The sequence below is a fragment of the Capsicum annuum genome, chromosome 4 (genome assembly GCF_002878395.1).
Source record: "Capsicum annuum cultivar UCD-10X-F1 chromosome 4, UCD10Xv1.1, whole genome shotgun sequence".
Lineage (NCBI taxonomy): Eukaryota > Viridiplantae > Streptophyta > Magnoliopsida > Solanales > Solanaceae > Capsicum > Capsicum annuum.
Window position 1 is genome coordinate 82,717,026 of NC_061114.1, and position 15,427 is coordinate 82,732,452.

The following is a 15,427-nucleotide window of genomic DNA, read 5'->3' on the forward strand; positions in this document are numbered from 1 at the left end:
AATTATCTAGGACTAATGCTGGACGTGGGCAGCGGTGATAAGTCAAAAGTGGTGGCACATCAGTTGGAGATGGAGAAGTAACCATAGATTCATCAAAGATTAGTGTGGGTAAGATTGGAGGTATGGGTAAAACCTCAGAGATATCAAGATGAGTAGAAGATGTATAGTAAGGTTGAGATTCAAAGAATGTGACATCGGCGGACATAAGGTAGCGACCCAGATCTGGTGAATAGCAGCGATACCCTTTTTGATTTCGATAGTAACCAAGGAAGACACATTTGAGAGCACGAGGGGCTAATTTATATTTTCCTGGGGCTAAGTTATGAACAAAATAAGTGCTCCCAAAAACACAAGGGGGGATAGAGTAGAGATGTGATTGAGAAATAGTATGGAATGGGGAACCTGATTCTAAATCGAAGATTATGGCATTTTATTAATAAGATAGCAAGATACGAGGACTGCATCACACCAAAAACGTAGCGGAACATAGGATTCAATAAGAAGAGTGCGGGATGTCTCAATTAGATGTTTATTTTTCCTTTCTGCTATACCGTTCTGCTGAGGGGTGCATGGATATGATGTCTGGTGAATAATTCCATAGTGAGTCATAAACTCTTGAAACTGGGAGGATAAGTGTTTTAAGGCATTATAACTATGAAAAGTACGAATGGAAACACCAAACTGATTTTGTATTTCAGCACAAAAACTTTTGAATATAGGAAATAACTCAGAATGATCTTTCATTAGGAAAACCCAAGTGCACTGTGAAAAATCATCAATGAAACTAACAAAGTAACGAAATCCTAAGGGTGAACTGACTTTACTAGGACCCCAAATATCAGAATGAACTAATGAGAAAATAGACTCTAAACGACTCTCAATACTACGTGAAAATGTAGCATGGGTATGTTTTCCAAGTTGACAGGGCTCACAATCTAATGTGGGCAAACTAGACAAACTGGGCAGCATCTTCTGTAGCTTGGATAGACTAGGATGTCCCAAACGTTTGTGAATAAATTCTGGTGGGTCTGTAATAGAGCATGGTATGAAGAAATTTGAAGAGGTAAGGTGGTAAAGGCCTTGTGATTCATGTCCTGTGCTAATCGTCTGTCCCGTATTGTGGTCATGCATTACAAAAGAATCATAAAAAATGTTATACTACAATGAAGGGCACGTGTCAAACGACTAACAGATGCAAGATTAAAAGGACAACCAGGAACATAAAGAACAGAGTCTAGAGCGACATAAGATAGTGGTTTGGCTTGTCCAACTCCTTCTGGTTTTGTTCGAATCCCATTGGCTAAAGTAACAGCAGGAAGAGATTGTGAATAAACAATATCAGCCAGAAGTGACTTGTTACCAGAAATATGATCAGAAGCACTCGAGTCCACAACTCATGATCCAAAGGTTGGAGATTGTGCAGTTGAGAGTTGAGACTACTGATAGAGATGTATACTTACTTGCTCGATACTGAAGATACTCATGATATTCCTTATCAGATAAATACACCCGTTGATCACCTGAGGTGTTAGACTGAGCAACATGAATATTTTTAGGTGGTAGACCACGCAAAGAATAGCATATCCCACCAGTATGTCCAAGCCTATTACAATAACTAAACTTAGGTCGAGAATAGCATACATCACGAGTATGTCCAAGCCTTTTACAATAACTACACCTAGGTCTAGATCTTCCAAATTGGCCTCCCCTTCGTTGATTTTTCATGAACTGTGACGTTTGATTGTCTGATCTCCTCATTAAGGGTTCAGATGTAATCATAGGATTAAATAGAGAAAAAAAATAATTCAGTCACCAGAAAATTGGGTCAGTCACCGAAAAATTGGATTTGATTGCCGAAAACAGACCTGAATCAAGAAATAGCTCAAGGGACAGCCTTGGAATGAAGGGGCAACCTCACTGGAAAGAGGAATCTTGTCGGAAAAAATAAAGTCGCCGGAAGTGATTGGAATTAGGAAAAAAGGGAATTGGTCGGATCGGAATAACTGAGCGACTTCAACAAAAAAAGAACAACTCAAAAATTTGACCGGAAATTGGCTCACGGCCGGCGCGTGATACAGATCTCGCCGGAATTTCAGAACTCTGGCAGGCGCGTGTAGGCGTGTGGTTGGTATTTTTCGACGGTTTGGTCATGTGTTTGTTGCTTGAGTTTCTCGATCCTCTTGGTGGTGTTGTATTTTTCACACAACCCACAGAATAAAAAACAATGACACAAATCAGTCATCGAAATTGACGCACTGTGACTGAGTTTTCTTATCAGTTTCTCACCAACGCACTGATACCATGTGATAAATAATGGAGAAAAATATTATTGAATTGTTGTCTACATAATTACTTTGACACCCTATTTATAGACACTACAATGCAATCCTTTTCGAAGTAGGATTAGGATTTTGTATACTATTCCTATTACTTCTTATATTCTAACAACACAGAACTATTGTTGCCTTCAAAACTCTTATGGTTCCTCTCAAATGGTCCACCATATTATTGGTGGGACAATTCTCCCTCTGTCTTTGTTAGTGCTACCACCACCCTCAAAATTCCAGCTAGTTAGTGCTTCTTTTGTTCTTCCCGACATCATCCATCCTATGCCTCTGAAGCTGGTAAATAGATTTCAAAGTTGGCTGACCACTTTACAATGTAGAAATAGATGATTAATTGTCTTTGCATTAATTTTCACAAAAATAACATCTGGAACACATATGTTAGCCCTTCTTCTTTAGTTTCTTCTGAGTTAAAACAACTTCTAAACAGCCAACCAAGTGAAAATAGTTACTGTGTGGAATTTTTACTTTCCACATGAGTTTCCAAGACAAAAAGCTGTTCTGTGAACCCATCTGATTCATGTCCTTATAAGCAGAGCTTACAGTAAAAATTACCTTGCTATGGCATTTCCATCTTAGAGTATCTTCTCCTTTCCGTAGCCCTTTGCATTGGTCTAAAGTGCCATAAAAAAGTCGGCCAATCTTTCTATCTCCCAGTCTTGCATCAATCTTCTATAGGTCAAGTTCCAACCTTAATTTGACAACACTTCATGTAAATTAGCATTTTGTTGCGGATTTAAAATAAATATGTCAGGAAACAGTTGTTTAACACTTCATTCCCTTGTCAGTTATCTTCCCAGAACAAGATCTGTCATGACCCAAAACTAGGCCCTGTACGTAATAGGCACCTGAAACCCTGTAAGGCCCGAGAGAACCTCTTAACATTCCATATGAGCATTTCATTATAATTGCAGAAATAAAGACCCATTTAAGAAATCCATTTAAAACATAATGGAACTTAATCCAAGTTTAAAACAGACATTTGAACATCTTGACGTAAGTCTATGAAGCCTCTAAACGTAAGAGTAAAAATGTTTAAGTTGGAACATGGCCCCGACATACCACAAAACAGAAAGCCTGGACTGACATAATGAATAAATAGCCTTACGAAAGATGGAAAGTTCACCACTTGCTTACGTTGTCCCGAGAGATCCTAATGTTGCACAGAGCTACAAAGATGTGTCTCCGAACCTACATCATGAAATGATGTAGCGTCCGAGGATAGTCAATACAACGAGTACTGATATGCAATAGGAAGGGACAAAGCAGTTTATAAAGTAAGCCATAAAAGTCTTAACATAAATCATAATAGGGGAAAATATGGGACAAGTAACTCAAAAATATGACATAACCATTTATTAAACTTTAATTTTGAACTATGTAGTTTGCACCAACATTAAGTAACTTACAGACTATATGAGTCTGGTCTATACCCAACCAGCGGGCCCTCAATCTATGTTTGCCACATGAACTAAGATAAACGATATTTGACCATAATAGCATATCATCCTCATATAGGAAACATCATAAGGTTGTCCCGTTAGGGAGCGAACCATCCCTATGTCGGCAAAACATAGGTTTGTTGTTCACTAGGAATTACACCTTCTCAGTAAACTACATAAATCTCTTTAGGCCCAATTAAAACATTGTTCATAAACATTTATCCATAAAGTCTTTCATAAAGGCATCATAAACATTGTAGTAGTAGTTGAAGTAGGGGTTGTTCAACATACCTTGGGTAAGAATTTGGGAATAACTCTTGGAATTGAAAACCCCACCGTAAAATATATGAAACCATTGCGTACATACTTGACTTGAATTCATTCCACATACCATTGATGATGAACTTGATGACAGAACATTGAGAATAAACTTTAATCTTCAATCCTTTATGGAAACTTAAGGATTGAAAGTATGGGGTTTTGGGAGTGAAGAGGAAGTTAGGGATTTGGGAATGATTCTCTTAGTTTAGGACGATTCGGGGGGTTAAAAACTAGTTAGGAAGTTATGGGGGTGGAAGGACTAGATAGGGGTGTCAAATGGGTAGGTTGGATTGAGATTGAAGATATTAAATGGGTTGAATTGGATATTGACCCAACCAAATTTACTTTGGGTTGAAATGGGCTAAAAATCTGGTTGGGTCTTGACCTGCCCAATTTGACCCTTTTAGTCTAAAACATATTAATATATTGATATTTGCCCTTTGTAAATCCAACTTAAGAAAACAAATTTAAATGGGGTTGGAAAGTTGGGTGGGTGGGTAGGGAGTGGGGGGTGCCGTAAAAATATTTTTTTTTAAATTTAATTTTTTTAAAAATAGAAATTCAGTTTTTCGGGGAGGGGTGTGGGGTAGGAGGGGTGGGGTTTAGGTTGGGGTTGAGGTATGATTTTTTTTTTTAAAAATATTTTTGGTGAAGAGGTATGTCGTGGTTTGGAGGGGGGGGGGGGGGATTAGGGGGTGATGGGGGTTGGGTTAAGAATTTTATTTTTAAAAAATAAATATTCTTTTTTAAAAAAGAAAATTTGGGAGTGGTGGGTGTGTGGGGGTAGGGAAGGGATGAGGGTTGGGGTAAGAGTTTTTTTTCTTAAAAAAAGAACTTTATTTTTTTTTAAAAAAAATATTATTTTAGGGAAGGGGGCATGTTGTATAGGGGAGGGGCTGCGTGAGGTGCAAGTGGTATGGGGAGATGGGGGTTGGGGTAAGATTTATTTTTTCTTTTAAAAAAGAAATTTATTTATTTACATCTAAAAACTATTTTTTTAAAAAATATTCTTTTAGGAGGGATAGGAGATGCAAAGAAGGGGTAGGGTTTTGACAATGGAATAAGAAAAGATTTTCATTTTAAAAAATAAATAAATTAAAAAGATATTTTTTGGGGGTGCGGGGTTGGGGTTTGGGCTAGGGAGAGGGGATGGGGATAAGGTAGGGTGGGGTCAAGAAAAAAATTTATAAAAAGCTTTTCAAGGAATAAAAATAATTTATTTAATGGAGGTGGGGTGGGGTGGGGGTAAGCTGGGGGTGTGGTGGGGTTGGGGTGAGGTGGGGGTGAGGCGAGGTGGGTGATTTTGAGAGTGGGAGGACACATTGTCGCGTGTTTTTCCTACTTCCATTCAGAAAATCATTTTTCTATTAAACGGGTTGAAGTGGAGATTTAATTGAGCTCATCTGAACCCAATTTAAAAATGCGTTGGGACTTAATGGGTTGTGATTTACCCAATAGTAAATTATCTTGAACCCAACCAATTAAATGTTGGGCGGGTCAGCTCAGTTTGGGTTCATTTTGACATCCCTAGACTAAAATACTGTTCATTATGTGGAGTTTGGAAGAAAAACTGCATCTTGGAAGAGGGGGATGCGTTGCGGGGGCCATCCGCGACCCCAAGGGGTGCTCCGCGTGGCCCATTGCTCATCTTGAACAGTGTCTCACTAAAATTCCCATAACTTTTTCCTTGGGACTCGGATTGACGAATGGTCAGAGGTGTTGGAAAGAAGACCCAAAAAGCTTTAATTTGATAGGTCGTAGGCCACCTAACTCATTTTATTTTTGGGGTAATGGTCATTGGAAGTTGACCCAAGTAAGAACGGCTGCTAAAACTCAATCGGTAGGAAAGTTCTCAACTCAACTTTGAGCTAGGAGATTTCTATGATCTCAATTCATCTCCAAAGATGTTCCCACACTGAGGAATTGATCTTCACACTTATGTCTAAATAGAAACCATAAGGTTCGGGCCTATACACATGTGAAAAGCATTTCAAATTCTAGCCCGAAAGTGTGGGATGTTACAAGATCCTCTTGCCATCTTTCACATTAAAACTAGTTCTTTCAAAGAATACATTCCACAGGTTCCTGATTGATCTCCACAAGCTTGTGCCATATGTGGTGTTTACTTCTTTTGTCCTCCAAAAACCTTCTTTTTCATACTTAGCTTGAATCATAGTGCCCCTTAAAGAATGCCTTTCCTTGGGTAGTCTCCAAAGCTATTTCAACAAGAGACTTCTGTTCAGCTCTCTCAGATTTATGATACCCAACCCTCCATCTTCCTTATACAAAATTAGCGTGTCGCATTTGGCTAAATGATTATCTTTTTCCTCCTCGCCCCTTTGCCACCAAAATTTCCTCCTAAGAGCATCAATTCTTTCCTCCTCATTAACATGAAGAGGAAATAATGACATCAAATAGGTAGGTAGGGCATCTAATACAGAGTTGATCAAGACCAATCTGCCACCTTGAGACAAGTATTGTGCTTTCCATCTAGTTAATTTTTTTTCACATCTTTCAATGACATCATTCCATAGATCTCTTGATTTACTTTTTCCACCTAGAGGCATTCCTATGTAAACTGTTAGAATCTTACCTGTCTCTCCACCCAAAATTCCAGCCAACTCTTGAATGTTAGCCACCTCATTAATTGGGAAAATAAGGCTTTTTCTCCGATTAATGTGAAGGGGTGAAATAGCCCAAAGAGAAACAAAATAATCCTCAAATACTTCAACTGACTCTCTTATGCATCACAAAAGATGAGTGTGCCATCGACATACTGGAAGAATGTTACTTCCACTCTTTCACTCTGTCCCTTTGCTACATTGAAGCATCTTATCCAACCATTACTGTAGGCAAATATTCACCATAATGTTGAGGTCACTCCATCACCAGAATGAACTGAAAAGGTGATAATGGGTCACATTGTCTCAAACCTCTTTGAGAAGGAAAAAAGCCTTTTGGGTGAACCATTTATCAGAACAGAAAACCCGACTGTGGTAATGCAAAACCTTATCCATCTAATCCATTTTCCTCCAAAACCCATCTTCGGCAGAATTCCATGCAAGGAACTCCAATTCTCATGGTCGTATGGCTTTTCAATATCCAATTTGCACATGATACCGGGTGTCTTATCTTTCATCCTGGAATCTATGCATTCATTCGCAATGAGAACAGCATCGGTGATCTGTCTGCCCTTCAAAAATGCCATCTGTTGACCAAAAGCTTTTCACTGATTACCAAAAATAAGCTATAAACAATGTCCCTATATCAGTTATGGTAGAAATGGAACCTGGATTATCTCTCGAATGTAGTTGCCTGGCAAGTTTTTCTCCTTAGTAAGTAGTTTGGACCAGTAGAAGTGCGTAGACTTGATCAACCAATCCATAATCACCCAAACCGAGTCTAACTTCCCAAAGTACATGGTCACCTCTCACCTAAGTCCTTAATAATCCGATTCCACTCCCACTCAAGAATAACCATCTTTTGGGCCAAACTGCGCAGTTTTTTATGCTCGTACTTGACATGTCAAGCAATAAGATACATGGTCTTCCTCCCTTTTCTTCATCTTCCTCCCTTAGAAATGTTTTTTCAAGTCCCGATACATCTTAGTAGCCCAAGATGTATCAAGTTACATGAGTTGTGTGCTTCCTCAAGTCTCATCAAATCATCTATATTCACCACATAATTTCGACCATTAAGTCACATTACGTAATCATCACCATTGTCTACAATAGAAGAGTCTCACTTTTAAACCTTCACCCCAAGTTCATGTAAATGTGGATCATGATACTGATGGACATTGATCCTCTCAAACAATATTGATCCTCTCAAAAAATAAAGATTGTGCAGCTGTGTAAGCAAAAACTCTATCTGGTATTGGAATATCCATCTTGACACGCCGATTATCAAGTGATTGAACCTTTATGGCTAATGGATGCTTCTCAGCTAAAATAAAAGCCATACTACCCATTGATTTTCGACTCAAGTTGTCCGTTATCACGTTCAGCATTCCTGGATGATAAAGGATAGTGATGTCATTGTCTTAGCCAACTCAATCTACTTATGCTATCGGAAATTCAAGTCCTTTAGCTCGAATATATACCCTATGTTGGGGTTGTCCGTTTAAATCTCACCTTTCAAGTAGTTCCTCCAAATCTTAAGTGCAAACACATCCATTGCTAGCTCCAAGTCATGAGTAGGGTAATTCTTCTCATGGTTCTTCAACTGCCTTGAAGCATGTGCAATTAACTTACGATGCTGCATGATGACACAAACTAGACAATCAGTGAGGCATCGCAATATATCTTGAACCCTCAACTCTGGAGGTAATGTCAACACAAAAACCATTACATTCACCCAACCATTTGAACTTAACCCCTTTTAGGGTTGTACAAGTCAATAAGGCTGCTACATATGAAGGTCCTCCATAATACATGTGTAATGCCCCGCCAAGCCTAAAGAGTTATGTATCTACTTAGGTATAATGGGCCTTCATCAACCTTGAATTGCCTCAATCTTCTTAATATCCACCTTTGTACCCTCACTAGATATCATATGGCCTTAGAAGACAAACGTGTCAAGCTGAATTCACGCTTAGAAAACTTTGCATGAAGCGTGTGTTTGTTGTGTTTGTAACACTGTTATCAAGTGTTGCTCGTTTTCCTTTTTGTTGTGGGAGTGCACTAAGATATTGTTAATGAATATAATTACAAGGGAATCAAGATAGAGCTTGAACACTAGGTATTTCAAGGTACTTGTAATTCCCGTACAAGTCCTAAAAGTTGTCTTCAAAATGTTTGATTCCCTTTTCTTCAATTGATGATACCTAGACCTCATGTCAGTCTAAGAAAAATAATATAGCACCCTGCAATAAGTCAAACAAGTCATCAGTACTCGACCATGGAAACTTGGGCTTTATGGTTACTTTGTTCAACTGTCTATAGTCAAAGCACATCTATATAGACTCATCATTCTTCTCCACGAACAGAACTGGAGCACCCAAGGATGAAACTCTAGGCTTAATCGAACCCTTGTTCAACAAACCCAATAACTGTTAAACCAACTGTTTCAGCTCTGCAGGATCTATCTAATAGGTGGAAGAGAAATTAGTTTGAGTATCCGGTAGTGTACCAATACCAAAATCTATATCACAATCAGGTGGAATACTTGGTAAGTCTTGCAATAACACATCCAAAAACTCACTAACCATTGTCAACATCTCAGGTGTCGGAATCTCAAATCTAGTATCCTGAAATAAAGAAAGATAAGCCAAGCAACCTTTACCCATTATGCACCACACCTTTACAAAAGAGATCACTTTTCTTGTGGGTGTGCTAAGTGAACGCCTCCGCTCAACACTAGTGTACCTCAAATAGCTAAATTGTCTTGGTGTGAAAATCCAATATCATATGACACACCGCCAACCAGTTCATACCTAGAATAACCTTAAAATCATCCATATCAAGCATCAATAAATCTACCAACGTATCACAACCATGAACCGTAACCAAGCATGACTGATAGGCCCGATCTACCACAGTAGAAGCGCCACCGGTTAGAAACATAAACGAATTATCAAGATGCTCACATGACTTACACAAGCCCAAAATGAACTAGGAACACAGATAAGAAAAAAGTCAAATAGTATATAAGCATCCCATTTACATATTGAAATAATACACGTGTTCTTACTAATTGATGGAGCGGAGTGTTGGCCAGTCAAGCGCCCCCACATCCAAAAATTGAAGGTGGCGGAAATGAGAATATTGCGTTGGATGTGTGGGCTTACTATAGGGGGTAGAGTAAGGAATGAGATTATCCGGGAGAAGGTGGGAGTGGTTTCGGTGGAGGACAAAATGTGGGAAGGAAGGTTGAGATGGTTTGGGCATGTGATGAGGAGGGGCGTGGATGCCCCAGTTCATAGGTATGAGAGGCTAGCTTTGGATGGCTCAGGAGGGGTAGAGGTAGGCCGAAGAAATACTGGAGGGAGATGCTTACGAATGACATTGAGCAGCTTCAGCTGATTGAGGACATGACCCTAGATAGGAAGGTGTGGAGGGCGCGGATAAGGGTAGTAGGCTAGTGTGAGTGTGTGGGTTGTAGCATGCAGTTAGGAGTGATCTTGTGTAGCCGGGGAAGTAACCCTAAGACTGTGTACATAGGTGGGTGCCCTTTTTCTTATGTCTTAGTTCCTATTTGTCTTATTTTGTGTCGCCATTATTTTCTCATATTTCGTATTTCTACGATTACTATTTTTATCATTTCTTATTCTTGATTTTCTTTTATGTCACCCATCCCCCCCCCCCCCCTCCCCCCCCCGCCCTTTATTTACTATTCTTTATCTTGAGCTGGAGGTCTATCGGAAACAACCTCTCTACTTCTTCGGAGGTAGCGGTATGGACTGCGTACATCTTACCCTCCCCAGACCCCACTTTGTGGGAATACATTGGGTTGTTGTTGTTGTTCATAACAATTGATGCCTCAGCATTTCGCTTAGTAGGAAAAGCATATAAACGGGGTTATCTCCTCTCGTCTACATTGAATGCCTAAACGTTCCACTTAGCAGGAAAAGCATAAAAACGGGGTTGTCCCCTCTCGTTTGAGCATCACCTCTATCACACCTTTACCTGGTTGAGGAGCACCTCTAACTGGCTGCGTAGCCGATGTATTCTGAGCATGAGCTTGAGTATTAGTATGATTGGCACCTTGCTGATGCCGGGGACAATTTTTCCTAAGCCGATGTAATTTGAGCGTAAGCTTGAGTAATAGTATGACTAGCACCTTGCTGATGCTGGGGACAATTTTTCCTAATATGTTCCATCTCACATCACTCATCCAAGTCTTAAGGGCAAATTCATGTTGTTGTGGCTATTGAGACTGCCCTTGATACACAGTAGGAGAACATAACAGGGGTGTATGCTCTGAATTGCAGAAATGAAAGGATAAATATCTGGGGGGAGATAAGAGCTGTAAGGATTCTAATTAATGGTCCTTCGGCTATTTGTGAGGATTTCAGAATCACTAGATTTCTATCAGAAAGAGGAACTATAACAGAAGATCTTCAGCTGTGGAGGAGTTCTCAAATTTAATCAAGGATATGAGATTGTTGGATCCTCAACTTGTAGGGGGCACCTTTAGTTCAAGGGAGACGATCACAGAGCTGCTTTTAGAATTGATAGAGTTCTTATATCTGAAGAATGGGATGCCAAATTTAGAAATATTCATCAAATTCTTCTATAGGGGATTGGTTCTGACCATTGCCCAGTATCACTACAATGTGGTGTTTGAGATCACAAGTTGTTTTTCAAGTTTGATAATTGGTGATTATCAATGTAACCAGTTGCTTTTAGAATTGAAGGCTTTGTGGTCAGATTTAGAGAATGGTGGTCTAATTTTGAGTTTACAACAATGTTATTATATCATGTAAACTTACAACACTTAAATGGCAAGCTAAAGGGATTGAGCAAGAGCAGAAAAGGAAAATTGAGTATCCAGAAGGTTCAAATTAAACCATCTGGTTACATTAGATGTTGTGCAGAAGAATAGAAATCCCACCTAGGAGGAATATGCTCAGAAGGGAGGACTATTAAGAACATATCAAAAATGAAGAAATAGAATTGTAACAGAGGTCCAGAGCTCTTTGGCTCAAGAAAGGGGATAGAAACACTAGTTTCTTTCACAAAGTGGCCAATCATTCTTCATTCCAAGCAATAGCGAATGCTGACGCATCCCGACCCATCATTCTTTGCAGAAGTGTTGCAAGGCCCGTGATCGTGCTCACCAGAGAACCCTGATCAACTCCCTTATTTCTGCGATGGTGCTCCATTGAATGCGAAAGAGAACCGAATCCCCAAAGCGAAAAGGTCAACGCCCTCAGCTAGTCAACTTGCACTGGGATCGCGGTTCCCCTGGCCGCAAAAGCCCTCCAGCCACCAGTAGTTTTTCCAAGGATTTTATGTTCCAAATCACATCTGACCCTGGAACTTCACCCAAGTCATACCAATAAGTCATAAAACATAATATGAATTTCCACACATGCTTGAAACATAAATTAGAATCCAAATACTGAAAATAAGGAGTTTGGTGATTACATTTTTGTGATGAGTACTAGGAATGGGAATTGAGGGATAGGGAGAAACAAAAATTCTAAGTTATATAACACCTCTTAATCTTGTCAGTTAATGCTGGACGAGGATTTTATTGCCCGTGCCCCTTGGGGTGGGGTGGCTGGATGGGTGGTAAATCTGAATTGTCAAGTGCTGCTTTCATCTTCGAATTCTGTTCCATTATAATTATATAAACTGTGCATTGAGTGCCTCATTATGCTTCTTAAATTTTTATTACCAAAATGGTGTGTGGAGTTCAAAAGATTTGTTCTTTTATTGCAAAGATCATGTCAATGTTTGAAGTTCTTTTTTCTTTTTCTGTTTGACATTATGCAGGAACTAGTTTCTGAAGCTAGATTTTGGGGAGCATTTGGGTTGTATTCAATTTTAACATTGGTGCGTACTTTTTTTTCTGTAAGTTAATCTGCATTTCATATTCTTCTTTTGCGGTAGATAGGCTTCGTCACCTCAGTTTTGCAAAACTTGGCAAAATATGTGTATGTTCTATTTGATTAAAAAATGAAAAAGCAGGCTTACCTTGTTGCTGGGCTGAGTGGAGGTTTCTTGACATTTGTAATGTCAGCGTTCATGCTTCTTGCTTGGATTTCCTTTCGCCTGTCTATGAAGTCCTTTGTTGTCGGATCATTTAGGTATATCTGTTTCACTGATGTTCAAATCTGTTGCGCTCAGTTAATTTAATGTACTCTAGTGATCAAAAGTTGTTTTTGTCAGGTCGACTGCATGTTATGTGATCCCTCTAGTTCCTTGTTTAATGTACGCGGTGTATTTTGGCGGATTTCTTGTTGCTTTTGTGATTGAAAAAATGGGCATGACAGGCTCACTTCCCCCTCCTTTTGGTTAGTATTTCTGACCTGGTTTCTAGAGCAGATATTTGACTGAGTATACTTGTCAAAAATATGGTCCCTCTCATTCCTTGCTTAATGTACGTGGTGTATTTTGGTGGATTTCTTGTTGCTTTTTTTGATTGAAAAATGGGTATGACAGGCTCACTTCCCCCTCCTTTTGGTTAGTGCTTCTGGTTTTGTCTCTAGACTAGATATTTTTGGGGCATACATGCCAAACATTTGATGATTAATTGATAAATCTGTGCACTTTTCTAGAAGATTGACACTGCCATTGAGGTTATATATAATGACTTCAGCATGCTAGCCTTACGTTCCACGTATATATATTGGCATACTGATACAGGTTGAACTACATATTAGTGGCCTTGATTAACATTGTGCAACTCATTAGAAAATGGCATGGAAGGTTGACTTAACTAAAACCGAGTCAAAATCTTGCAGTTGAATTGGTATTTTAGATCAAGTTGCAACAATTGCAGTTGAATTCCTTAAGACTAATAGTGCAGATTGCCTTTATTACTTCATGCTGAAATGCTTAATTTATGCACTGAATCTCCATTAGACTAGATTTTTTTTTCATGTCCTGCTATCTTGCTTTAGAAATTCATCTCTCTTAGTAACGACCCAATTAAAGCATGTGATAAAAGTTCTTTTAATTTTGGAATGTGTACTCTTATTTTTTGCCTTCTTGAAACTTCCATAATTGCCATATTCCAGAATTATTTCCATCTGGTGCCAGTAGGGCTGGGCATATTTCGGTTTGAACAGAAAAAATCGACCGAGCCGAACTTATTTTAAATTTGGCTTCAGTTTTTTGGTATGTTCTGTCGGTTTCGTTTTTAATTTTTAAAAATTCAGTTATTTGGTTTTTGAATATTTTAATTCGGTTAACCAAAAAACGTAATATTCAACATTGAAGAAGCTGAAGCGTTTTTCTCCTCCTGGCGGTGATCTACATTTCTAACATAATCATTGGCCAGATAGGCGGCTTATATGGGTCATAGCCGCCTGCCGATAGCGGAAGCTTTTTGATTTTCTAGCAAGATCATAGAGGCTCTGATACCATATTAGAAATATAAAAGGTGAATATTATTCCCTCCGTTTCAAAAAGAATGCCTTATTTTGACTTGGTACGAAGTTTAAGAAAATAATAGACTTTTGAATCTTGTGGTCCAAAATTAAAGTTATGTCAAATGCACCAAAATGCCCTTCAACCTTGTGGTCTTAAACATGCTGTGGAAAGTTGAAGCTAAAATATTGCCTAAAAAAGGAAAGGGGTCATTCTTCTTGAAATGGACTAAAAAGAAAAGTAGGTCATTCTTTTTGAAACAGAGGGAGTATTGAATTGTTACGTTGAAACCCTATTTATAGAAACTACATTAGATTCCTTTTCTAACTAGAACACTACATTTCAATCCTTTTCCAAGTAGGATTCTATATACTATTCTTGTTCCTAACCCTATTCTAACAGATTTGTTTGAATTTATTTGTAAAATTATTGAAAAATTTACTTTTGCTTATTTGCTTAGTAATAAATTATACAACTGAAGATATACGAGACTTACGCCTCGCCTCGCATTCCTACTTTTTAAAACACTGATGTGAACTAAATATAATTTTCTATGATAGTTTTGTCACCTTATTTCGATTACTCAAAGTTTATCTATTGATTAGGCGGGACATGGAGCAGTTACAGCTCACTGAGGACATGACCCTAGATAGGAAGATCTGGAGGATGCGAATTAGGGCAGAAGGCTAGGGTTAGTTTGGGTCGCTAGTGTAGGGAATTACTTGGTGGGGTTATTATTCTTTTTATGATACCTTGTTTCATGCTTTATTACGAATCTGTTTACTTTTCTCTGTTTTCTATTACTTGTGGGTGTCGTATTTATGTTATGCTATCTTGTTCCATGCTTTACTATGAATTTATTTAGTATTCTGTGTCTCGAGACGGGGGTCTATCGGAAACAATCTTTCTACTTTTTAGAGGTAGAGGTATGGACTGCGTACATCTTACTCTCCCCAGACCCCACTATGTGGGAATACACTGAGTTTGTTGTTGTTGTTGTCTATATTGAATGAGATAACTCTTCTTAAGGCATTAAACAAACTCAATCTATGTCAATATAAAGTAATCATGTTATCTATTGTCTTTTTACAATTTCTACTATGAATAGCATGTCTATTACCTTGAACTTGATTGATTGAGCTCCTTGGGTTTACACTATCAAGGGTTGAAGAAATTCACTTTATCACATCTAGGCATGGGCGTTGAGCTGAGCGAGCCGAGTACGAGCCTAGCTTTACCGAGCCGAGCTCAATCGAGCCCGACTTGGGCCAAGCCGACT

At 38.8% G+C, this 15,427-nt stretch overlaps 1 protein-coding gene across 6 annotated transcripts in view; it reads left to right on the top strand.

Annotated features, from left to right (window-relative positions):
- LOC107867851 (endoplasmic reticulum metallopeptidase 1) overlaps positions 1-15,427 on the top strand; it is a 74,688-nt gene that overhangs the window by 38,572 nt on the left and 20,689 nt on the right. For 5 of the 6 annotated variants that reach the window (XM_016714305.2, XM_016714312.2, XM_016714309.2 and 2 more), the window contains 3 exons: positions 12,550-12,627; positions 12,745-12,863; positions 12,946-13,070. In XM_016714305.2, the coding sequence (XP_016569791.1) occupies positions 12,550-12,627; positions 12,745-12,863; positions 12,946-13,070 (322 nt within the window). The remainder of the gene's footprint in view (positions 1-12,549; positions 12,628-12,744; positions 12,864-12,945; positions 13,071-15,427) is intronic. The other variant, XM_016714307.2, reaches the window with a different exon arrangement.